This window comes from Labrus mixtus, chromosome 14, assembly GCF_963584025.1.
Source record: "Labrus mixtus chromosome 14, fLabMix1.1, whole genome shotgun sequence".
Taxonomy (NCBI): Eukaryota; Metazoa; Chordata; class Actinopteri; order Labriformes; family Labridae; genus Labrus; species Labrus mixtus.
Window position 1 is genome coordinate 5,699,225 of NC_083625.1, and position 25,501 is coordinate 5,724,725.

A 25,501-nucleotide genomic window follows, 5' to 3' on the forward strand; every position below is an offset into this window, starting at 1 on the left:
CTCCGAGCAGAACACAGATCCGCATTTCATTGGTTCGTATTGTTGTCTGTTCTTATGACGTAAGAGTCTTACCCTCTGCAACTCTCAGTCAATGATTGCCTTCTGAGTTTTTCATCTTTTCTAGGGTTTTTTTAAAAATTATTTTGAGCTTCATCTGGACAATGTTTTTTTTGGCCATTAGAATTTCAGTGTGACACGTAAATGAAGATTTTATTATAAATCTAACTTTATTTCCAGCAAAGTCTTACAGTCATAAATGTAAATTTATCAAAGTAAAACCACACTTTCTCTCTTTTTCAGAAGAAACTGAGTTATGAAAACGATTGCTATAAAAAAACTGTGTGCCTCCAATTTAAGGTTGTATTAAACTAAACTAAATATACCTATACATGTTATTTTTGTCCCCTTGCTTCTTTGATATAAATTATTTTATCTGTATAATGTCTGTTTTGAATGTTTATTATTGAGTTACCTTTTTTTACTTTTATTTTCAACATGTATCATTAAGGCCCGAAGCGTAGTGCATAGGACCCTCTTGGAACCCAAGGAATTATTTTTCCACTGGTTTTCTACCATGTGTACATTTTTACTTTGAAATAAAGTTGATTACAAAAAAAAATCAGTCAATGGTCTGAAGATATAGAAACTTCATGTATTCACATCTTAAATACAATTAAGTCCTTCTCACTGGTTGAACCGTTCACCCTACTTAATGATGACAAATGATAAGTACAATTACTCAAGAACTGGGTCTGGTATTTATACTTCAGGGTACTTGAGTTTTGACTTTTTATTTTTCCTGCACAACCACAATGATTTGATAACTACGATCCCTAGTTACTTCCCAGGTACAATAAGAGAATGTAAATATAACCACAAAACACACATTTACTTTCAGAGTTTAAATAAACTTTAGGTTTTTTTTTTAAACTTAGTGTGAAAAAAGTTAAAAATATATAATGGGAAAGATTGTAGTTTTTGCATTTTGTTTTGCTTTGTTTTCATTCTCTGTGGATTTTGTTTTGGGATTGTTCTCACCAAGGTGGGTATTCTGTTCCAAGGTCATGATTTGAGTTGTACACAAACAAGAGCAAAAAAAAAAAAGGAATGCCATCATCAAACCAATAAGGGTGTCAACATTTCTAAAAGCAACATTTGTTCTGTTTCCATTTGCTTTTTATAGATAATTCAAATATTTCCCCTCTGTTATCTTCTAACTCCTTCCATTATCAAACATGTATAGATTACAATGATTATTAATAGAATGCGGGTTTGAGGAACCAGACTTACCGAAGCATGAGGGCGAGCTGTGAAGGACAAATTGGAAGCTACCGTGTCCACAAACAAGAAACACGGATCGATAGAATCATACTTAATTTATTTGGACAAAGTAACATGTTGGAATAAACACAGGCATCTGCTGTCGGAACATGCAGATAATTGTCATTCATCTGTACAACCAGAAAGTTTATTAGGAGGTGAGAGATTGGTTTGTCATGGCGCCTCTTTACTCCTCAGACTCGGGCTCTCTCCACTCTTTGGGCATCACCTTCCCAATAGGCGACAGATTCCAGGTGATGCCAGTCTGAGTCAGCACCTGCACAGAGACGGGACAATCGTTTTTAAAGGGCAATGACACCATCTGCATCTACAAGACCAATTTCACATCAAAATAAAGTCAAGAACTCAATGGAATTGATCTTTATTAAAGTTTACAACTGAAATGCATATTAAAAAAATATATATATCAAGATTTAAACATCTGCAAATACCAAACAGATACATTAATAAGATATTCTAAGATTTGTTATAAACTTTTCCTAGTTTATTTTTCCCTCCTCAGTGACTAAGATGTGTTCAGGAAAAGTATCCCAGCAAACATGGATCTTGTAAGAAGGGTCTTTTAAAGTCTGAACAGTGCCAGATTTAGCTGAAGACACTACACTGGTACATATGGCCTTTGTATTTGATGATATCTGACACAGCAGTGTACATTTATTTAAATATGTTTGTTTTCTGAAATAACTCAACCATTTAAATTCTTTATTTAGGAGTGGGGTCACTGCAAGTTTTTTTTGTTTGATGAAGATTCTCATATCTTGAGCTCAGTTGAAATTGTCAGCTCTATGTTTCTTAAGTTTGTGTTGTTTAAAGTACCCTTTCGTTGATCTGCTAACAATAAGGAGGAGAATTATAAAATACTGATAATTTGAAGTTTCCTGTTGTTAGCCTTGTGTGTATAATGTGGAAGTATATGTGTATTGTTCATTTCTTCAAAATTTACAGACATCACAACATTTATTGTGACATTTATATGCACCACATTGTGAGAAAACTGTCTTTTCAGATCTTACATAAAAATTAATATGATGTGGCAACAAAGGGAAACACTGCTTACGTATGACCACACAGCTGTGCAGAAGACCGCTCCACCGACAATCAACCCATTGCCGTATTTGACGTGGAAGTTTGAGGCCTCAGAGGATCCATGCCTCACCTGCCTTGCGGCCTGACCTGGACAACAATCAAACACAGTATTTATGGTTATGACCATCAAAAAGTACTGCACTATGACTAACTTATGTTATTATTGTGCCCTATACTGGGTTTTGACGTTTTGATGACTAACACAAGTGTGAATGTGAATATTCCCAGAGAGATAAAACAATTCAAGGTACAGCTATAATAGTGCTGATCATGTCACAAAACTGGATCAAGATTATCTGTCCTTCTCATTATTTGGAAATCTGAATTTGCCTCTTCTATAGAGAAAATAATATACAGATTACAAGACAATACAAATATCACCTTTCTTAGAAATCACTTGTCTTTATGATCTGTGCATGTGACATGGTTTGATTTGATCTCATCATAAGATAAGATAATCCTTTATTTATCCCACAATGGGGAAATTTACATTGTTACAGCAGCAAAGAGCAAAGATTGCAAACAGAAAGTGAACACAGTACAATTTAAACAAAAAATAAAGAATGTACAAAAGAATATATAGATACTAAAAATAGATAAAAAAAAAAAGAAAAATAGATCAGCAGAGCTGCAGTTTAGACAAAAATGTAGTCAGAATATTCCGTGTAACACAGACATGCACACAAAGTATAACATGTTATTGTATCATTATACATTATGTCCTTATAGTGCTATGATGAACTTAAGAAACTTAAACTAGCATGTGCATACAGTTGCACATTGGCCTTGTATGACTTCCTTAACACTGAGAAATATATTGTAAACTCATAAAAGACATTTATAGGCTGGACCAACATTATAAAGTACTTTTTTAAACGTGTATTAGATCAAAGCTGTTATCATATTTTGTTCAGATATCAATGGATGTCTGCATAAATCGCTGAGGTTATTTGTCTATTCAGAGTAGTTAAATGCTAAACTTTTAATGGTGATACTTAAGTAGCATCTGAAAACATTACTGAGTCCATGTTCAATTATATGTTATTAAGTTTAATATCATCCTTCCATTCACCATGCACCTTAACAGCCTCTGCTTTATCTGGTCTCATGCACTACATCACTTTATTCTATCCTTTTTATATCAGTATTCATACAGTTCTGGTTACTTTATTCCTGATGTTTCTTATCCATCATTGCACTACGGTCACTTTATTTATCTAATATTTACCTTTGCAGTTATATTGTTTATATTAGTTATGTTGTTCCATTATTCACCATATTAACTTATCATTTAGTATTTAGCCTACTTGCACATAGCTCTGTATATATATATTTATTTCTCGTTTACTGCACATAGTTCTGTTTACATCTGTTAGTCCGATCACTGTCCACTTATATCTACTCTTTTATATTTTGTATTTTTAAGTTAAGTTTAAGCTTTAAGTTGTATTTACATTGACACTTTATAGTTGTTGTTAATTTACTGCTCTGTGTGCCTTTGAATTGAAACAAATAAAGTTATTTGAATTTGAATTAAATGAACCATGTCCTCTTTTGACCGTCCTCTATTTATCACATGGTACAATGTCATGGACATCAACTGAAGAGTTCAGGTCATCCTATTTCTTTCAGTATCTGATGTTTTCTTTACTTCTCAATAAGAAAATGAGAATTAAAAACAAGTTATCCCATTAAAATAATGTGTTTTACATGTCAGACAGTTTGACAATATAAAAAACAAACAAGCAATTTAAACAGGCTGATTCGAGAGACAGATTGTGCAATTAAAACTCAATCTGCTTCAGCTTGCATGTGATAATTAAACTCAAATTAAACAGGAATAACAGTAATTGAAGACGTAACACGACTCTTGCAGGAGTTGCTAATGTTAGCATGTTAGCTGCTGATGCTAACAGGCTAAACGCGGTCACACACTAAAAGCTCGTCTGTAAAAACATGAAACAGACTCCAATTAAACTTATACCTACAGCAAATACATAAACAACACATGTTCTTATAAAGGGAGTGTTTCCTTGCCTGAGAGGTTCACTGCAGCTTTAGCAAACCGGTACATGTTGCTTAGCCTGGGTCGCTTCAGTTACCCTTGAAGATGTGAGTAAAACGTTAATATGGCCGCCGCACGTAGTCACAGCGGAAGTAACCGAAGAGTCGCGCATGCGTAGTGTCAACATGAAGGGAGCAAGTTTCAGTATGTAGTGAAAAACGTAATGTAAGACAAAAAAATAATCCATAATATAGAGCACAAAACATCTATTCATGCTTCAATCGTAACAATCTATAAAAAATAAAAATATTTGGTCGATTATCGGTCAAACTTTTAATTTTATAAAGTCAACCAGCAGCATATTTTAGCACCGTGTCAGGATGGCCGAGTGGTCTAAGGCGCCAGACTCAAGGATCAAATCCTTCCGATTATCCGGGACTTCTGGTCTCCGAATGGAGGCGTGGGTTCGAATCCCACTTCTGACATCAACTTTTTGCTCGTTCATTGTTTATCAAGAAACAAAAACACAATAAAAAGAAGCCTGTAGTTACAAAAATAAAGTTTGCTACGTACATACGCAATTTAAAAAAAATCTTCCTTGGACCTTTATTAAACCTTTTGAAGTCTGTGATGGGAGATGCTTTAATAATCTATCAGTGATGACAGTCACAGAGTATCAGAACTATCACTATCCCAGCCAAAAAAGATTATTTATATTCATTTTAAACACAATGAAATCACGTTCCATATTAGTATCCTCCTCATGTGACATCAATCTATGCAAACTGCTCAATGTAATTACTGTAAAAAAAAAAAAAAAAAAATTAACTCATCTGTTACATAATAACATAATTTATTATCATGTTTCAGCAGTCTTTGCACTCCTCACTACTGCAATAATGGCTTAGATATTAGTTAATTGTTTAATGCCTGTACATAGAAAGCACAGTTTAACAGTCACATATCTTGAAGGCATACAGCCAATAAACTGAACTTGATGTCCTTAAAGTACTGGGAAAGTGGACAAATACAATTCTGTGAACTGTCTAGAGAAAACTTGATAGGAAAACAGGGCTGGATACTATTTCAAGTTCATTTTTGATTTTATATTTTTTTGCTTTACATAATCATAACTGCAGATTTGTAAAAACAGCAGGATGGGAGGAAGAGGAGAACAATGCAGTAATGTTACTCATATCAGTATGTGGTCTCACTGGTACATCCTAAGAAACTGAGAAGGCTCACCAGGTTTCTTGAAGGTAATTGCTTCAGTTTCCACATGTACTAAAAAGCATCAAATAGGGGCTCAGACGGATTAGTGATTACGTTGCGCACCATGTAGGAGGCTATAGTCCTCTGAGCGGGTGGAGTGGGTTCAAGTCAGGCCGTGCCTCCCTTCCTGCATGTCAATACCCACTCTCTCTCTCTCTCTCTGGTTTCCTACTCTATCCACTGTCCTGTCAATAAAAGGCAACACCCCACACACAAACAAGTATTTCAAAAATAAAAATAAAAGACAATCAAATAAAAACAAGAATAATTCTATGTATTCCTAGATTTCCTTATGTACTGTATATATTTTGTGTTGTTTCTGCACTTTAATAAATCTGTCCCTATAGTCAACACAACTCTTATAAAGGTATTGAAATAAAATGCTGACAGGCTTCATTCTACAGTTTTCTTTATTAAATCAAAACTTCATTTTAAGCAAAAAGTATTATGACACTTAGCTTGCGTTTGTACATTATGAAGCTGTTCCCTCATTAAACATGTTTTAGGGAGACTAACAGTCGTGGTTTAGAAAAAATACAAACAGATGTTTTCACATAGCAAAGTTTCTTTAGTCAGAAAAATAGAAACTTCTTCCACTTAACGTCAAAGTTCAAAGTGAACATGAACAAAAGAGTTTCTGGAGCATTTTATTAACACATTTGTGGATGTCAAGGTCTTTTCATTTGCAGCCTTAGACCGTTAAATATTGCAGATTAATGCTTGGAGGGGGCATTTAAACGTGTGTTATTATCTAATAATGTTGGACTGAATGCCCTCATGTTCAGGGTTAAATCAAACTGTGTGGTAAAAACCTTTTAAACCTCTGAACTTCTACACATTCTGTGCTTCAGAGTCCTCTGACTGAACTTTCAGTAAATGTTTGAATTGATGATTTAGTGCGGAAAATGTGAATAACAGAAATGAAGAAAGTGTAAAATAACATTAACTGGCTTCAGTTCAGACTCTCTAATCTTTAATTTGATGCTTTATCTTTGAACTATGAACTTTGTGACATCTCCTCTACTCACGGTGTAATGAACTACAGCAGTGGGACACATCGCTGTACATGAATAAGGAGCCTTGTATTCTGTCATTTTCTTTTTTTCCCCCTGGATAAAAATCATTACACATGACTCTCCTGACCTACAGCCTCAAATCTGAAGTAATTCAGCTTCTATTGAGAAAAGAAGAGCAGCAAAACATTCTCATATGAGACACTAAAACTCAACACTGGTTATATATATTTTGACTTTTTTTAATAGTTCATTGATTAAAAAGTTATTGTCAAATGTCGGATACTTGACATCACACGACCTCACCACTGTGGGCCTCTCGGTACAATAACATCGATTGTCATTTCGTAGTAAAAGTTTCAGATAAAACTGAATAAAACCTGTTAATTTAAAAACATCAAGTGTGTTATTGGACGGGAGGCTGAGATAAGCAGATACATTGGATGGTGTTAAATGACACAAACATCTGTATGTCATCTTCATGTTACTGTATTAAGAGCAGAAAAACATTAAACAAAGGTGAATAAAGTCAGAAGGATTTGACTCGTAGAAATGTTCTGTACAGATCTGTTCATGTGTGTGTGAGCAGACAGTGTTCAACTCTAAAGATTTTTTACATCAGCTCATCTGCTCTCTGTTCAGTAAGCAGTGCTGCTGCTGTTTCAACTGTTAGACTGGAGTTTATTATAATCATTATTTCTGTCCTGAGGGTTGGTCATTATAACTCTTGCTGTTTTCATCGTAGAGGCTCAGAAAACGCAGCCACTTGCCGTGTTATTTTTTTTTAGTGTTTTGGTGGACACAAATTGAATATCAGTGCCATAAAGGCGTTGAAGGATAATTTTGTGTCTACTGTATGTGCAGCACCTGCTCCTATTTCATTGTATGATATCATTTTTGCACTACATCATAACACGTGTGCTCTACATACAAAAAGGGATACCACTGTAAAGGACTTGAGGGGATCGGCACAAAGGCTGATCTGAGAGTCCGACAGAAAGTGAAGAATTGAGGAAATTTGAGCAAAGAAAGCTTTGTTTTTGACAGCTAAGTGAGCTGGCTCTCGCAGACAAAGGTTTCAAATGATTCATGGTAAATGTACGTTTATACTAAATAGTGACAGAGTTCCATGCTTCTTGCTCTAACTTAGAGTACTGGTGTTATTGACTTTAATTTAGTGTCCTACACGGGGTGCCTTGGTGGTTGTTTTTTTTTTATAGAAGTTGCCTCCTTTCTTCTTTGTCCCTTGTTGTTTCCTTCAATCAACTATGAATCTTTCTGCATGCTTTATACGTCATTTATTTTTGTATTTTCGTAATATACTTAATTTGATATATTGAATAAAATCATAAGAGACAAAAAAAAAGTCCCTGATTCTAATAATAGAGATGGCTAGTGCACAGTTAGCGAGACCTGTGATCAGCACAGGGTGAGTTTTGATAGTTACACCAAGGTTGAAAAAAAAAATACAGCATTTTTATTTCTATTTGAATCCGTCCTCTGGCTCCAGTCCGTTATTTTATTTTTTCACTTTAAACCACGCTACTTCCTGAGATGATTCATTTCATTGTGAGCTGAGCCGACCCTTGTGAAGGAATGTGTACAACCTGCAATACGTACTTCAGTGATATGAACAAAGTTTACAACAGAGCTGTGGATATTAAAAACAGTTCTCCTTATAGCGCGTTCGACCATCGGTCACTTCATTATATGCTGGAATTGGTCCGTTAACAAGCCAATCTGAGGATCAAGTTGACAGGATTTAAACTCTAACAGCACTACACGCCTCTACATCAGTATGTGGTGTATATTTATATCATTGTTATTGCCCTTTAAATTTACATTAATCGATTCAGTCAGCTTGTAAAATCCAGTATCATGATGGTCCAAAAATATGAGAATGTTTGAAATGGTTTTAACGGGAGGCATCAAAACTTCACAGAAACATTAAGGCATCTATCTGTGTTTCCTTCTTGGTCACGTTTCAGCTTCTAGTCTGTCTTTTTGTCCTTTCCTTCCTCGTCGTCGGTGTACTCCGTGGGCTCCTCGCCCGGCTTCAGGAGCTTACCCACATAGTCGTACTTAACTGTAACAAGAGGAGAAAAATAAATAAATTCAAGCCTGAAAACAGTTTGGGCCACCCAAATCAAAACAGTCTGGATACATCCCTGCTGGCTGAACAAGCGCGAGTACTTTCAAGCATGTCATGTTACTTTGCTGAGCAGCAGATGGATCCAAACGGGACAGAGAGGCCAACACGTGAAGGCAGAGACTCAACTTTCACCCAGGTAAAGATGAATCCATCTGCTGCTGAGTATTTCAACTTAAAGAATAACGATGATAACCTTGCATCCTTGAGACCTAGTGGACTTTTTTGTAGACATTCCCTTCAAATATATTCCAGAGACATTTCATCCACAAGACTGTGAGAATAATTAGAGCGGTACAACTTGATTCACACACTCACAGGTGAACTGAGACTCCCACTCAGACAGGCTCTCCTGCTGCATGGCGTTCAGGTCGGACAGGTCGTCATGTTCGTCCTTCAGAGCCTCCTTATCCAGGCAGAACGTAGCCAAACCTCTGGATGCGTCTTTGCCTGCAAACACTCCGTACGGCCCCTCTGCAATGAAGTCGAGACACAAAGAGAACACTCTGTTACATGCAAGCAACACAACACCAGCAACAATAAGGCAAACAAACTACTGAAGAAGGACTTCTCTTTAACACAGGAGGTTCTCTCTAGTAGCCTGATGTGAAGCTGGGCATAGAGCGCCTCTATTCCCCGTCCAGGAAGCAAGAAACGACCAACATCCCTGCTCATTTTATACTTCACAGGAAATATAAATCTGCCATCGTACGACATGTATTTAACTGAAACTTATACTTTTAGTTTTGTTTGCATGCTGCAACAGACAGCTTGGTTTTCTCCAAATGGTTAAGAATGGCTTTAAAAAATGAATAGTGATTATTTAGGGGTGTTTTTAATTTGTATTAACAACAAATTATTCACCATTCAGTTCACAATATGGCAGGTAGCTGGTAGACAGCAAATTCTCATCTGATACATTTATTTGTGCAGTGTGAGTGTGCAGCAGTACAGTGAAAACGTTTGCATGACAGTGAGTTATCATGTTGGTCAGAGGTTACAGGCAACAGAGGTAACCGTCTGAGATATGATAAAAAAAAACATGAGGTCTCACACGGCATCTGATTCCAGTAATCACTATGTAGCGTGACAAGGCAGATTCTTCTTTCAGAGTTTTAACTTCATTAAACAGATATTAAAGTAAAACATGTTGTTTTATAGATTCATCTCCTTCTCTTTTTGAATAACCTGCTGACAGCATTTTTTTTATCTTTACTATAGTGTTATAAATATTTCCATACATCTTACTGGATGTGTTTTTTTCTCATCTCTTCATGCAAAACCTAATTGTAAAATGTCCTCAAAGGTCAGGCTGCCTTTCACTGCACAGTCATGAGAACATGACTGCATCAGAGTTATTTACTTTAAAAACAAACAGACTAAGAGAAACTATCCTACTAATTAGGAGAAAAGACATTTGCTGCTTGTATCTTGCATTTGGTCTTTTCTCCTAATTAGTAAGAAGAAAAGACATGACACACTTAAATAAACTAACACAACCAAACACATAAAACAACATTGACATAAGCTAATGCACTCAAACAGACATACAAACACCAACTTTAAACAGCCTTTGCCTACATGTAGAAGTATCTTTACCTACATTAACAGATACAGGTTTCTTGTTTTCTCAGATTTTTCCTTATTTTATGATTTACACGTTTTGGATTGGTTTAACTTTTGCTTAACTAAATGAGATATTAGCGTAATACTTGACAAAATTGTGTGCCAATAAAACATATTGTTTGTATCTACTATCTTTCTGATGTAAACATGTTTGATTTTTAACTTCTATTTTTAATAATTATATTCCTGTTTCCTTGAGATGCTGTAATGCAAAAATTTCCCCCATGGGGGAATCAATAAAGTGTATCTTTATCTTTACTGCGGAGTAAGTCATCTTCCATTATACACGATCTCTGATGTCAAGGCTACAGTCGCTCCTCTGTTGTGAAACGGGATCTTTGCAAACTTGAGGGGGTGTGGCGTAAGCTTCCAGTAACAAAAGTGAACTAAAGAAACTGCCAAATTACGACTTCTATTTGGTAATCATGTTAGTTTAATGATAACAGAGATAGTAAATGTTTGACACAAATGGCTGCTTCACGTTAGCAGCCCTTAACGACGTCGGAACAGGTCGTACCAGCGTCATTGGGGGTCAGTTTCTGTAACGTTCACGTACCTGGTCCGTAGAACTTCTTTCCCCGGGTCACGTCGAACACTTTCCCGTTGACACCCATGAGGATCCTCGGATCTTGCAGTCCATCGTAGGGACTCAAATCTGCGAGGGTAAAATCTCTCTTCTTCAGTTTGGGCAGCTGTGGCTCCACCTCGCCGAGGTCTGGCTGTTTGTCCCCGCGGAAGATTTTGTAGAGGAGGAACAAGCAGAGGCTCAGCAGCGTCAGATTCAACGGGGAGGTGAAAATCTCCTGGAAAATTCCTCCAGAAGTTAGCTCGCTTTCCTCCGCTTCAGCCATGTTGGATTCGCTCTCTCACCGCTCGTGTCCGTGCATGTGTGTGTGTGTTGGGTGGGTCTGGTGGATCTCATGAAACGGGAACCAATCACAACACCGGTCTCTCAGGGGCATCGACCAATCAGGTTCTTTGTAGCTGCATGCCCCCAAAAAAGTGATGATATCTCAGAACATATCGTACCTGACATGGTAAATGTTATTTTACTCATGAGTAAATATCATATTGTATGAAAGCCCATTTCCGCCAGTTAATAAAATAAAAATGAAAACTTGGCTTTGTTGATATTTTTTTTTGCCCGTTAAAAATCGAAATTATGAGATAAAAAGTCATAATTATGAGATAAAAAGTCAAAATAATTAGATAAAAAGTCCTCGACTGTTTATAGGGTCTTGTTTAAATGTCACATATATTGTTTTTATATATATATATGTATGGGGCGGGGGGGGGATCGGTTTTGTACGTCTTTGTTACCTGCTACTGGATGCTTTGATTTCCCTCGGGATTAATAAAGTATCTATCTAGCTATCTATCATCTATCTATCTATCTACCTGTCTGTCTGTCTGTCTGTCTGTTTGTCTATCTATCTATCTATCATCTATCTATCTATTTTGTTCTTTATTCAGAATTTTCAATTAACAAACAGACATTGACGTGAACATTTTACAAATTATACTCTCAATTAGCAGACCCCTCCTGTTGTTTGTTTTGTTTTTATTTTAGTTGTACAGTTATGGGATTTCCTATGTTTAGATAGACAGATATTTTATTGATCCCGAGGGAAATTCAAAGCATCCAGTAGCAGGTTACAAAGACGTACATGACATGAAACATTTGTTACAAAACCGCCTCCCCCCTCCCCCATACATATATATTAACCCCAAAAAAAGATTTAAAGAATACCCCTAGATGAAACAAAATTAAACTGTGCAATTAAAAATAGACTTATAACAAAAAATGTACAAAAATATGTGACATTTAAACAAGAACCTATAAACAGTTGAGGAAAAAAATCTGTAATTAGACCTGAAAATAAAAAAGTGTTGACCTTCTGAAGTTGTGTTGTTTATATATGTACAGCAATGTTTAAAAATCAGATCAATACATTTAGGTAATAAATAAGTATACTGAAGAATATACAGTTTGAGTAAACCTTCTAATAAACAATATATTGTGGATAAAAATATATGTGACATTTAAACAAGAACCTAAAAACAGTTGAGGAAAAAAATCTGTAATTAGACCTGAATATAAAAAAATAAAATAATACTTTTATAAAATATTAAACAAATCTATGCGTCATTGAATATTGTGAGTATATATCTTAACAAAAAAACAACAGCAACAAAAAAAAAACAACAACATCCGAAATTGTGTCATGTCATTTGGGCACTTCCGGTTCCTGGAAACAGAGTTATGATTTTAGTTCCAATCCAAACAAACAAAGCTCAGATGAAGATTTCTTCCCCTCAGAAACGTTTTGAGAGTCCTCTCTTCAGTCAGCTGACCTCACGTCTGTGTTGACTTTTTTTAAGACAAACATAACTGACTGCCACGAGGCGTTTATCACCGTTTTTGTTGTACGTTATTTACGTTATCTGGGTGTTGCGCCACAGCGGCAGCAGTGAGTCCCCGCTAGCTGCTCTCAGTATCACAGCAGCCGGCGGAGCTGAGCTGAGGCTGGGCAGAGAGATGACAAGCGATTTGACTGCTACCGTCTGTACTTGAAAACAGGTTTGACAGCCACGGCTTTGGCCCCTGCTTCGTGTGGATCAGATGTTTACAAAGATTTGTTGAGTCAGCTAGCAGGTGAGTTTTGTTTTTGTCTGTTTCTATGTTGTGCTGAAGTGAGCTAGGTGAGCTAACGTGTTATATGAGGCTAACAGTGATGACATGTTTGTACCTTACCTGCAATTTAAACAACATTTTGTTTTCATTTAAAGTACAGAGAGTACATTTGAAAACGATACGAACATAACATGTAACGTTTTCAGTTTCGCTTTCATATTTAGTACAAAATCAGGTCATAAAGTGAATAACAATCTGTTTCTTTTAATTCAATTCAGTCATTTCAATCAGTCAAACTTTATTTATAAAGCACCTTTCAGACAAATTAAATTGCAGTTCAAAGTGCTTAACAAGAGTGCAGAAAAGCTATTGACAAAAAGTAGTTTATAAAATCATTCAGCGACTAATGCACACCAATAAGAATTAAAAAATATGTATAAAAATAAAATATGACACATAAAAGCAACAAGATATTAAAATAAATACATAAGAGGAAAATATTTAAAATTGTAGTAGGATAAAAAAAAAAGACAATACAGTAATGTTAAGATTTTAATTGATATAAAACACTATATAAAAGCCAGACTGAATAAAAGACTGCGTTTAAAAATCTCAATATTCTGCTTTTGTGCTGACTTTGTCTTTGTCATTTACAGCTTTGTGACTATTTCCCCCTCGAAAAGGTTTCATTATTATTATTATTATTATTATTATTATTATTATTATTAAGTGCTTTGTCAGCCACATCTTAAATATTTTTTACCTTTTTGCCATATTCATGTATTTATTTATGTTACAACACTTTATACTTTAGTTCTGATCTTCTTGTTCTCCAATAAAGTGTTAGAGGAGTATTTCTTTTTAAAGCTACTTTACAATTAAAATCAAACTTGCAACTCAGATACAACTATTATGACATTAACCAGTCCCTCTGCACCTTTAAGAAAAAGCTAAAGACCCAGCTCTTTCATGAATACCTACTAACTTAATGATGATGGTCTCCATATTATTGATGATGATGATGGTAATGACGATGGTTTTTGTTTGATAACGACGACTTATAAGATGGTTTCTATACTGATTAGAGCTCTCAAGAACTGCCCTCAATGTTGTGCTTTGCCTCTGGTCACTTCCTGTCAGCACCTGTGTGTCCAATCAGACTCAAAGCTGATCGTTTGCTCTTACTGACATTGTTCCCTTTTTTCTAGATCCTTGCTTGTGTTGTTCTTACTCTCTGATGTACGTCGCTTTGGATAACAGAGTCTGCTAAGTGAATTGTAGAATTGTAGAATTAACCTAACTAAATGTATTAGATAATTAGGTAATGGTAACTTTGTCTATTGAGGTGGATTTCAGAATAAATCATTATAATGAATTATAGTTATTCCATCTTACAATAGACTTACAAACTACTTTGCAGATATATTATTTTAATTCCTTCATAGATTCTAATCATCTCCTTGTCTTTCTTAAGGGCTGTCAAACGATTAAAAAGCTTAATCGCATGTTTGAAATTCCATTATTTCACCTTAAAAATAAAAATTGCTAGGCTTTTATTTTGAATTTTTTTCCTGTCTTAAGCTGAGAGTACTTTAGTTGCTGTTTGAATTCAACCCTGCTTTTATTTTGAAATAAAGTAAGGACCTTCTTGTAGATCGAAGACTACGACATTGACTTAACCACAGGAAAAAAAAACCAACTGGTATATTATTTTTAATTCCTTAACATATGAGGTACACAAAGGTAATAGGACAAACACAATATGTGACCTTTACTTCTGTTACAGTAAGATAAGATTCATTTGCATGGAAATTTGTGTTTCAGTAAAAGCTCAGAAATCCTCACATCACAATCAACTCAAGACAGAATGTAAAAACAGCACAAGTTACATTAAAAATCACAATGTGAAATCCAAGTCCCTGAGTGGGTTCATGAAAATATTACAGTCCATGTGCAGTCCAGCTCAGTATTTATTCTCAGAGGTATTGCTGCTACTTTTAAGTATACATTCTTTGTGCTTTTTCAGTCTCTGTATTTAACACCTCAGCTGGCCTGTTTGTTGTTACACATATTCCTCTGTGTCAGTCCTAACTCACAGTTCAGAGGAGAGACTCGATTGTGTTCATGATAGTTTGGTTCCATCAGAATGAAATCTATAAAACAATGTTCAGGTTGTGTAGTTCAGTTGCCTCTTGTCCTCTTAAGTGTGACTATAAAGCCTTCATATTCAGACACAATAGATAATACAGATGGTAAAACATTTGTAAGGAGTGTTTTGTAATTCTCAGTTGAAATAGTATTTATGCCACCGTTAGTATTGTAGTTCATTTGCTGTCTTTTTGCCACACTCCCCCTCCCCTCTTTTTTGTTCTTCTGTGCACCCGTCCTGTGCGTTTCCTGTCCCAGTTACTATGAGTGCGATGCGTGTGGATGCTAAAGTGGTGATGCTGGGAAAGGAGAGTGTGGGGAAGACGAGTCTGGTGGAGAGATACGTTCATCACCGCTTCCTGGTCGGCCCCTACCAGAACGTGAGTGTCAGCTGCTCTGCTCTATTTTCCATGTCGGCCCGTTGCTGATTCCCTCTTTGCACGCTGCTCAGATGAAAGACATTATTATTAAAAGTTCACCCCCGGGGGGAGGTCGGGGGTCATAAATGCTCAAGTTTGTGATCATCTTAAGCGTAAGATCCATGAATAAAATGTTGGGATTCAGTAATGTTTCGGTATGTAATGCATAGACAAGCACTTTTCTTAGAATCTTACATGTTAATGTTGAAGCTCGTGAGTCATGCCTCTCTTATGTCCTCTTTAAGAGTACACCATGATATTTTTATTACTTTGTACTAATTGATCTAATGGCTTTAGAATGTTTTCAAAGCCCTTCAGCCTTTACACACTTAAAGTTGTTAATGACCTCTCTTTACGATACATTTTTATATTTCTGATGTATAACTATCAATTCATAAGAAATCCAAAATTAAAATCTAAATACTAAATACTAAACCAAAATGTTTAAACATCAAGTTAGGAGTTCCTTCTTTACTTTGCTGTTGACATATTCTGAATAGTTTAGTTAACTTTTAGTTTACTTAATAATACATAAATGTGAATAAAAACATGAATCACAGGGCAGGAAGGACGCGTTCAGACTTTTAAAGAATACTCTTCTTATTTAAACACACATCAAACATACACAGCAGTAAAGTGCAGAGACAGAAAGAGAAATAAACAAATCTGTATCAAAATGAAAGAGAATATTATTGGTACAAATGAGGATTACATTACTGAAGCAATTTTTTCACATCTGTTTGTATGATCAGCTGCTTATTATGTTCTCTGAGCTTAATTTACTACACACAAAGAACTGCATGAACACATGTATTCCTAATCATTCTCTCATCTACTTTGAGGATGTGTGTGCAAGAACAATAAGATAAGATAAGATAATCCTTTATTGATCCCCAGTGGGGAAACTCAAGTGTTGCAGCAGTAAAAGACGACAAGAAGAACATGCATATGAGTACAGATAAAATAAGAATATATAGGAATCAAATTAAAGATAAAGGTACTATGAATTTAAAACTATTATAAGCAAGAATTAAGTAAACTATACACCAATTAAAATCTTAACTTTACACTAAAAAAACGAAGAAAAAGTTGAATTTAAAGCGACCAGTTATGAGATAAAGTGACAGAGTCGACAGATTTACTGCTGATTCCTCACTTTTTTTCTCAGCCAACTGGAATTAAAATGCAAACAAATCCACCTTTATTTCAAGGTTTTAGTACAATCTCCATGTTAGCAAACATGAATTGACTTTTATTTAAAGAAGGAGAGTATCTGCAGTCTGCTTCACTGCTCCTGTGTTCTCTTCCTGACAGACCATCGGGGCGGCTTTCGTTGCCAAACCTATCCAGGTGGGAGACAAAGTGATCACCCTGGGAATATGGGTGAGTAAGTTAGTAAGTAAGAGAGTCTGTGTGTACCAGTCAGATGTGGCTAGATGAGACCTGATTGGTTAAAGCCAGAATAAAATGTGCTTCCATCGAGGGCGTCGGTTGACAAAACTTGTTTTAAAGTTGTTGATCTAACGATTAAAATAATAAAGATTAATACAATATTATCTCATGTACACTTTAACCAATTAGACATTAAACCGTTTTTTTAAGTGTTTGTGTAAAAAAGTCAGCTGATGCACAAAAGAAGAATTAATTAAGATAACTTAGGAAAATATACAGCAGATGTAGGTAACGTTCGACTCTGATTTACGCCTCTTACTTTTCATCATTTGGATCTTGATTGGACTAATAAAGGAGGGAAAAAAGAGCGATTTATATCAATTTAAGTAGCTAGAAGAAACAGTTCAGCAGCACCTCAGAGCATCGAGGGGAAACCAGCCTTTTTGTTTTTTTAGAGCTTTTCACATTGGGGATTACAGAGCTTTTAAAACCAGTATGGGGGTTGTAGGAATGTTGACTATGTACAAATACTGATATATTCAAACAGAAAGCAGTTAGCACTCTGGTGTGGTTTCTTTATTGACTGTCGATGCATCATCTCAGATTCTTTTCTTCCTCTTTCAGGACACAGCGGGATCAGAGCGCTATGAAGCAATGAGCAGAATCTACTACAGAGGAGCCCGGGCAGCCGTCGTCTGCTACGGTAAATCTTCAGAGATTCTAATCATCTTCTGGTCTTTCTTAAGAGCTGTCAAACGATTGAAATTCCATTATTTCACATTAAAAATTAAAATTGCTAGGCTTTTATTTTGAATTTTTGAACTGTCTTAAGCTGAGAGTACTTCAGTTGCTGTTTGAATTCAACCCTGCTTTTATTTTGAAATAAAGTAAGGACCTTCTTGTAGATTAAAGATTACGACATTCACTTAACCACAGAAAAAAAAAAAACTGGTTACAGATCAAAAACTAAAGTAAAGCCGCTCAGTGAGGCGAGTCCCAATGAAAGTGAATGAAGATATGATACGGGCTGTGCATCAGCGTTCAGATGAAACGTGATCACTGTGATCCTTCAGAGGATGCAATCAACAATCCGAGCAGCAGGAAGGAGTTCTTAAAGAGGGTGGAAAGGTCTGACTTATTAATGATCTCCACACTGGTTCTGGAAGTATTGCTCAAAGCCGTATTTTCTTTAGAGCTTTTGTGTCTTTCTCTTTCTCCGCATTGGGGAACTTTGTTATTTTGGAAATAGCTGATGGCATTTCCCAGAGGATTACTCACGCTGCTGTCATGTTATCTCTGTTTCCTATCCGGTTGTTTCTGCTTCCCCACTGTTTAGAATCTGTTATGTTAGTTTTATATTATTTCACACCGTATCGGCTGGATTCTGTGATTTGGTCAGGGTTTTATGTTCTTAATATTTATGTTTTTAGAAATGCTGTAATATGAAGAACTGGTCTTATTTTATGTGGATTTTAACGTCTGTTTGAAAATCACTCCCTTTGCTTACTACATGATGTTGATACAAACATAAAAAAAAGTGTGTACACACGGGGTCAGACTGCTGCTGCTGACTAAATGTGTTCTTTGTCTTACAGATCTGACTGACAGCAGCAGCTTCCAGAGAGCTCGCTTCTGGGTGAAGGAGCTGCAGAACTGTGAGGAAGTAAGAGCTTTTTTTTTTTAGAGATTTTTAGTTTTTCTCATAGAAAGTAGCAAGACAGTTATCGTCCTTTTTTTTATTATTTAGCTTCTTTAAGTTCAACAGGAGAATTAAAAGTGTTTCTTGATCATTTTCTGACCAGTCGTGTGTGTGTGTTGTTTATGGAGAAAAAGTGGTTGTTACACTCACAGTATGAAGTTCAGCTGAATACACAAGTGTCAGTACAGATGTGTTTTTTATTTAGTTACATTATGTTGATTAATTCAGAATCCTTGATCAGTTCAACAATAGAAGGGAAGAAAACCCTCAAATGTTGAAGAAACACAATATGCTGCATGGAAAGTTTGCCTGAAAGATTGCAGTCTGAAAGTTGATTTTAGTAAAACCAGGACATGTCTGATCAAAAGACAGATTTTTTTGTGTGTCTTCTTCGAAGTCGGTGCAAAGATGAAGCTTGAATCCTAACGGGGAGGCTCAAACAGACTTTCACTAGATAAGTGTTTCCTGAAGTGACAGAGAATCACAAACAGGGGACAAACTGAGAGTCCAATTTATAAACGTTTAAGAACAAAAAGAAACCGAATAGTCACCGTCTGTCTGCAACTTGAGCTGTAAGATTCTTTACTGAACAGCCAAGGTAAAAGTTCTCCATCAGAGTTACACATTGATCTCCTGTAACACATTGTGTGTTTCATTTGATCCCGCGTGTCACTGCAGCACTGTAAGATCTACCTGTGTGGCACTAAGAACGACCTGGTGGTAGGAGATCGCAGCCTGCGCCAGATCGACTACCACGACTCTCAGGACTTTGCTGAAGGTAATCACAGTCTTTCACTCATCATATAATGGTGCTCTTCATTGTTAGATTCATGAAAGGAAAATCTCCAAATGACATGTTTGAGCACACATTTTCTGAAAAGTGGAGGCGGCAAAAGACGGAGAGGATGGACTTCTCTCATTATTGGGAGTTTGTAGACAAACTAGAGACACATATTAGTGAAAAAAAACATGGTGAAGTGTATTTTACTTAATACGTGACCTTTTAAGTAAAGTAAAATTGTAAGAAAAAAGATGAAAGTTGAAAGCCTTCTTTAAAAGTATCACAGGTTGTGGTGTGACCTAAACCGACGGGGAGTGAGCTGTGTTTGACTTTAGGATCAAACTGTGAGTGTTTCTGAACAAGGCTGTTGACTAGAAAATAGTTACAAAAAAGATATATGTGAAAACAGTTTAAATACTGAGATTGAATACTGAGTCCTTGATTCACTGTGAATTGTGCACACAGGTCTGTTGATTGCTTGAAAGTACCGAGAAAAAAAAGTTTTAAGGCTTTCCTTTGACCCAGTGACTGAGCGAGGTTTAATCCTTTAAGCTGAAAAAAAAAAACAGTTTTCCTGTTACACTGAGTGTTCTGAGATTATGTTGCTGCCCAAATTGGGAAGTAACAACATTACTTAAGTCTTTGTAAAAGTCCTGAATGTGATTAAAGTGATATTAAGAAATCATTAAAACTACATGTAGGATTTGTAAGAATTCCAGCATCGGTCAAAATTCTCCCGTCCTGCGCAATCCGTGTTCCTCGGCCTGACTGACACTTAACCTCACTCTTCTGGCTTTCTTTCACAGAGATTGGGGCGCAGATTTTCGAGACCTCCAGTAAAACAGGAAATAATGTTGGTGAGTCACACCTTCAGTCATCTGAGGGCCACATTTAACACGAGGAGGCCAGCTGCAATCACAGCTGCTTTTATTCATGGTCTGTCTGTCACGGTTTTAACTTTGAACTAGAAACATTCTGGGACCATTTGGAGCAGAAAATCACTGCATTGTTATGAGTGAAGGAAAAGCTGTTGAATGCTAACACACAATCAAGTGTGCAACATTTAACCCCCAAAGTCTCCTTTCAGCAGACGTATCACTTTTGAATCCAGCCCCATTCAGACCCTTCTTACATATTTAAAAGGCTCCTTCTATGACTGGGAAGCCTAGTGGTCGGACAAAATATTCACACAGTTTTACCTTGTCAACTTGACTTATCAAATCTGTGGAGCCAAATATCGATATTTTAAAGGGGACATATTATGAAAAATCCACTTTGACAGTTTTTTTGAACACATGTTTGGGTAACCTGAGAGTCTACCAACCCACATAATGTGAAATTAACCCATCCAGTTCTTTGTTTGTGGTCTGCATAAGTCTTACAACACAGAGAAAAATGCTCTGTGTCAAATATGCTCTCCTTGTGATGTCACAGTGGGATTCTGGTAAAAAAAAAAAAAAAAAACCTCCTCTCCCCTGGTATCTCCACCAATGGACTCCAACCCCAGCCTAGAACAAAACTTTTGCGCAGGTCGGCTATTTTTATTCTCCCTACAGAGGAGTGATGTCTACCTGGAAAACTCAGGGGGGCGGGGCTCATTGCATTTAAAGAGACATACGCACCAAAACGGAGCGTTCTGAGAGAGCTGGTTTCTACAGGGTCACAAACCTCCTCTGGTGCTTGATTCATGTTATATTTTGACCAAAGCACAGCACAGATGTTTCATTTAGACCACAGGGGGACTGTTTGAAAAGGTGGAAAAGGGGGATGATATGTCCTCTTTAATTGAAAATAATATGGCCAATTAGCTCACCCTATCCATACTTCACGACTCCTCAAGATTTCACTTTTGACTGAAGTAAGTTTAACATGACTGGAAGTTTATTGGCCGACAAAGAAGTTGACAGCAGGTTAATGTTGGACAGCAGTGAAAGGATGAAGCGCGATAAGAGGTGACCTGACACCAACTAACGTTTCTTAAGCTCACTTTGGGGCGTTTCTGAAGGCTTTGACTGCAACACAAGTTTTAGGAAGGAACAGAAAACACTGAGCTGTGACAAAGCTCCCTCTCATTTACACAGGTTAATTATTGCACAAGGCTCTTTCCACAAAGGCCTAGATTGAATTCAATCATGCACAACATTGACTAAATGAACAAACACTAAACCTTTAAAGATGAATAAAGGCAGAAGTTTTGGAGTAGAATAACTGCTTTGAGGACTTCAGGTCGTGTGAACTTTACACGTACTCAACAGTAGTATAAATGCAAACCAAACCTGAGAAAGATACAACATAAATCATTCCTACATGAACCTTTGAACACTCTAAAAGAGGGAAACATTGATGCTGTTACTCTTTGTTGGTAATCCTGTGACACTGGAGTGATTGTGAAAAAGGAAACTGCATGAAATGTAAGACATCAGTCAGGTTGAGACATGAAGACAATGACCGCTTGAAGAGAAGACAACAGACAGGCAGGATAAACAAGGTGATTTCTGAAAACACTTTTTGTCTTCAAGTCAAACATTTTTTAATGATGTGTCAAGTCCAGATCACCCACACCTTGTCATAACCTCGCCGAGTACATCTCAGACTGAAAGTATGTATTCTAACTGAGATCTGGTAATTGGTGGAAGTGTAACAAGCTCGGTTCTCGATTGGGTTTCTGAGCCTCTCAGACCAATTACACTGCTTCTTTTATACGAGCTGTTGCACTGTTGTTGACTATCAAGAATGTGAGTGGACTTGTTTTCAACCAGATCGTGGTGTGTTTATGAGCTGATGGAAACTGACAGGCCTCATTCTTCTTCTGCTTCACATCACAGATGAGCTGTTCCAGAAAGTTGCTGAGGATTACAACAGCACCTCGTTTGAGTATATGACAGGTAAGGGGTTGTTTTCTCTTAAACTCACGGAAACCTTGTTTGTATGAATCCTTCATGGTTCTGCCCAAAATCGACCTTCTGAAGTAACAATTCATCACATTTAATGTTTTTGTTTTGTCTAAACAAAAGTCAGAGATTAAACATGACTGGTACTGTGCCAGTGAAAATTATTTAAAGGGGCAGGCTTTTTTCTGAATAATAGAAAATCGACCTCCTGAACGCAATCGAAATCTGCTTAATGCAAGAATTTCAACTATTTGTCTCCGTTTCAGCAGAAGAAAATAACGTTGACCTGGGCCAGAAGAAAGACTCTTATTTCTACTCCTGTTGCCATAACAACTGATGTTGAACTAACTGGAAGGGAAACAGAAATGGTCACCTTACCTGGACTGTAGTAACACCTGAACATGCTGGATGGATGTCGGATAACTCTTGATGATGAACTGTGATCCAAATCACAGAAAAAGACGTGAAACTGGACTGTTTACACCTCCATTAAAGCTTTTTTTTCTTTTGTGCCATAAAGAACTGAGAGCTGCAAGACTTTATGGAAGTGTTTTAACTTATCAGTTGAAGAGTGAAGAGGGATCTACATACCAACACTTTTCACCCTCTTATGGCCTGTTTTTTTTTTTTTTTTTGATTGTCAGCTGGTCCCTTGTCTCCTGTCACTTCCTCTAAACTGGATTTAACATATCTTTAAGGCTGCAGTGTGAAACAATCAGGAGACACGCTTTGTGAAAAGACGACCTGCAGGTGAGAGGAAGTTAACAAAGAAAAGAGACCACTGAATACTGACTGGCAGAGTGACTTGATTGATTGCTGTTTATTGTTGTCGCAACCTCAATGCTCCAAGAGGGTGAATTGTTTGTTTACAACAGGAGATTTTTGTTTACCTCCAACTCTATTTAACCTTGCTGTGAAAATAGTCTTTTAGTTCTCGGAAGCCCAATGGAGAGAAGCCAAATATGAAAAAATCTCTAAAAAAACACTCCTGTTTTCAGGCATTAATATCTAAAATGAATTAATGAAAATGAATGATACACCAATGATCTTTATGAAAGCCTTATATCTGCGCTAGAAATAAAAGGACAGAGTAAAATTTACTTCCCTTTCGTAAGCAATGACCAAGTTTTGCCATCTGACACCATGGATGTATTAAAAGAGGGATTCTCAGCCTTGCTAGTAATTTGCCCCAGTGGCTAAGCGTGGTACTGCGACAAAAACCAACACTTCTTACTTACTGGCCACCCCTATGAAACTGTTGACAGGACACCTTCAACTGGGAAAAGGATTTGATTATGACCCTTTGTGCAAAGAATTTTTAACCAATGGAGGGGGTGCATTTGTAAAACTTTTTTTTTTTTTTTTTTTGCATGATCCCGATATATGCTGAGTGGGAACATGTGGGCAGGCCCAGCAGGAGAAACACTAACGAGCATGCACATTGGGCCTCACAAAGCTTAAATAAACCCAGAAGCTGAAAACTTCATTTTGCTTAGATGTTCATTGAGCAACTTTCATTCAAGGTCCAGTATCCAGTCCTAAAAAAAAAACACACCAAGTGACTCCACATTCAACACGTATGTGGTCTGTTCTGTTTTGCAGCATAAGCTATGATTCTGTTAAAAGGCAACACATGATTGTCATCTTTAGATGATGGTTTCTACAATGCATTTATCTCTGTTATTAAACTGCATGGCCTCAGCAGACTGAAAGAAAATGACAATGACAGTTACTTTTCTGCATTTCAACTCTAAGATCTCTATTTTGTAATTTCAGATGCAATGTTCTCATGAAAACACGACTGTCAGATTTTCTTTCAGGCTTCGTTCAGAGGTCTGAGACGATCAAAGGTTCAACCTCTTATGTGTTGAGAAACTGATTTCAGCAACACTGGAGAAAACGCTGTGGGTGAATGTTGTAACAATGTACACACCGTCATCTTGATGTTCTCAGAACCGTATTTACAGCTTTATCACACTTCAAGACTCAAATCACTAATTTATTGCCTTTTTAAGTTGAGCTGCCAAGAAGACATGGATGAATAAGTGGACACGATATCAGTTTCCTCCATGTTGCTGCTTTGATGTGTCGATGTTTCATGTGTTGATCTCTTGATGCACAATATTTTTTATTGAGGTCTGTTCAACACAGACCAATGTAAAGTACAAATATGTTCTGTAAAAATAAAAGCTTGTTGAAAGTTTCAAGGCTCGAGCGCATCATCATGTCAAATTAAATTAGAAATGTTATAGTGTATTGCAAATAATCAAAACTCTCAACATGAATATATCTTCATAAATCCCTGGCATCCTTAGACTTTTTTTTTTCTAATTGATATGTCTGTGTTCACTTTCAGTTAACTGTTCAGACCATTAAGAAGAGTTTAAACAAATCTATTCACTCAAGTCTGAATGTACGACTGTGAGACAATTTAATTTGTTTTGTTTTTTAACCTCCGCCTGTGCTTCATGATGCAACCCTTCAAAATAAGAGCTATATTTTCAGGGTTCTTCAAGGTAACATTTGAAAAAAAAAGCACCTTTTCTCGTTGCATTGTGAGATGATCCGACATGTTGGAATTGATCATTTGCAAAAAAGCTCGAATTTGAATTCAGATGAAAAAAAAAATTTGTGGGAAAACTGAAATTCTGCAGAAAAAGAGGTACATTAGATTTTATTAACATTATACCTTTAGGATCTTTTCGCATGATACCAGGAGAACTTATCAATAAGTATTATGTCACCTGATAGTGAAGGATTGTGCACACAGCATGTGTTAGAGTTTCAGACAGAAACATCAGACCTCTTGCAAACACTGACCATCACTGTCTGAAAGATCATCTACCAAAAAGCAATATTCAATTTTAGCATGAATTCAATTGATTTTTATTTTGAAGTGTTGATCCATCCATGTTTTTTACTGTTTTGTTTTTTTAACAGGGTTGATATGGTTTGAACTGATTAATTAGTAATGACCTCATTATGAACCAAATACCGTAAACCTTCTTATAATAGCCTGAGCTTTTACTTACTTCGGTCTATAA

At 36.5% G+C, this 25,501-nt stretch overlaps 3 protein-coding genes and 1 non-coding gene across 5 annotated transcripts; 2 read left to right on the forward strand and 2 right to left on the reverse strand.

Moving 5' to 3' along the window:
* Positions 1–1,361: 1,361 nt before the first annotated feature.
* Positions 1,362–2,569, reverse strand: LOC132988857 (cytochrome c oxidase subunit 7B, mitochondrial). The gene is made up of 2 exons (XM_061056475.1): positions 2,399–2,569; positions 1,362–1,597 (listed from the first exon to the last, which is right to left on the reverse strand). The coding sequence occupies exons 1-2, from the start codon at positions 2,552–2,554 to the stop codon at positions 1,508–1,510; spliced, it is 246 nt and encodes an 81-aa protein (XP_060912458.1). The 5' UTR covers positions 2,555–2,569; the 3' UTR covers positions 1,362–1,507.
* A 2,237-nt stretch (positions 2,570–4,806) lies between these two features.
* trnal-caa (transfer RNA leucine (anticodon CAA)) lies at positions 4,807–4,917 on the forward strand. Its single transcript has 2 exons — positions 4,807–4,844; positions 4,872–4,917. It is a non-coding gene; the product is annotated as a tRNA-Leu (tRNA).
* Positions 4,918–6,096: 1,179 nt separating this feature from the next.
* Positions 6,097–11,388, reverse strand: pgrmc1 (progesterone receptor membrane component 1). The gene is made up of 3 exons (XM_061056476.1): positions 11,049–11,388; positions 9,185–9,340; positions 6,097–8,803 (listed from the first exon to the last, which is right to left on the reverse strand). The coding sequence occupies exons 1-3, from the start codon at positions 11,341–11,343 to the stop codon at positions 8,709–8,711; spliced, it is 546 nt and encodes a 181-aa protein (XP_060912459.1). The 5' UTR covers positions 11,344–11,388; the 3' UTR covers positions 6,097–8,708.
* Positions 11,389–12,988: 1,600 nt separating this feature from the next.
* On the forward strand, positions 12,989–24,660 carry rab24 (RAB24, member RAS oncogene family). 2 transcript variants are annotated; one of them, XM_061056478.1, is made up of 9 exons: positions 12,989–13,148; positions 15,534–15,655; positions 17,009–17,077; positions 17,711–17,789; positions 18,682–18,749; positions 19,464–19,563; positions 20,373–20,423; positions 22,392–22,451; positions 22,724–24,660. In XM_061056478.1, exons 2-9 carry the CDS (start codon positions 15,539–15,541, stop codon positions 22,792–22,794), a joined length of 615 nt encoding a protein of 204 aa, XP_060912461.1. In that variant the 5' UTR covers positions 12,989–13,148; positions 15,534–15,538; the 3' UTR covers positions 22,795–24,660. The 2 variants fall into 2 exon arrangements, with proteins under 2 accessions (XP_060912461.1, XP_060912462.1); XM_061056479.1 differs by having other exon boundaries at positions 22,727–24,660.
* The last annotated feature ends 841 nt before the right edge of the window (positions 24,661–25,501 follow it).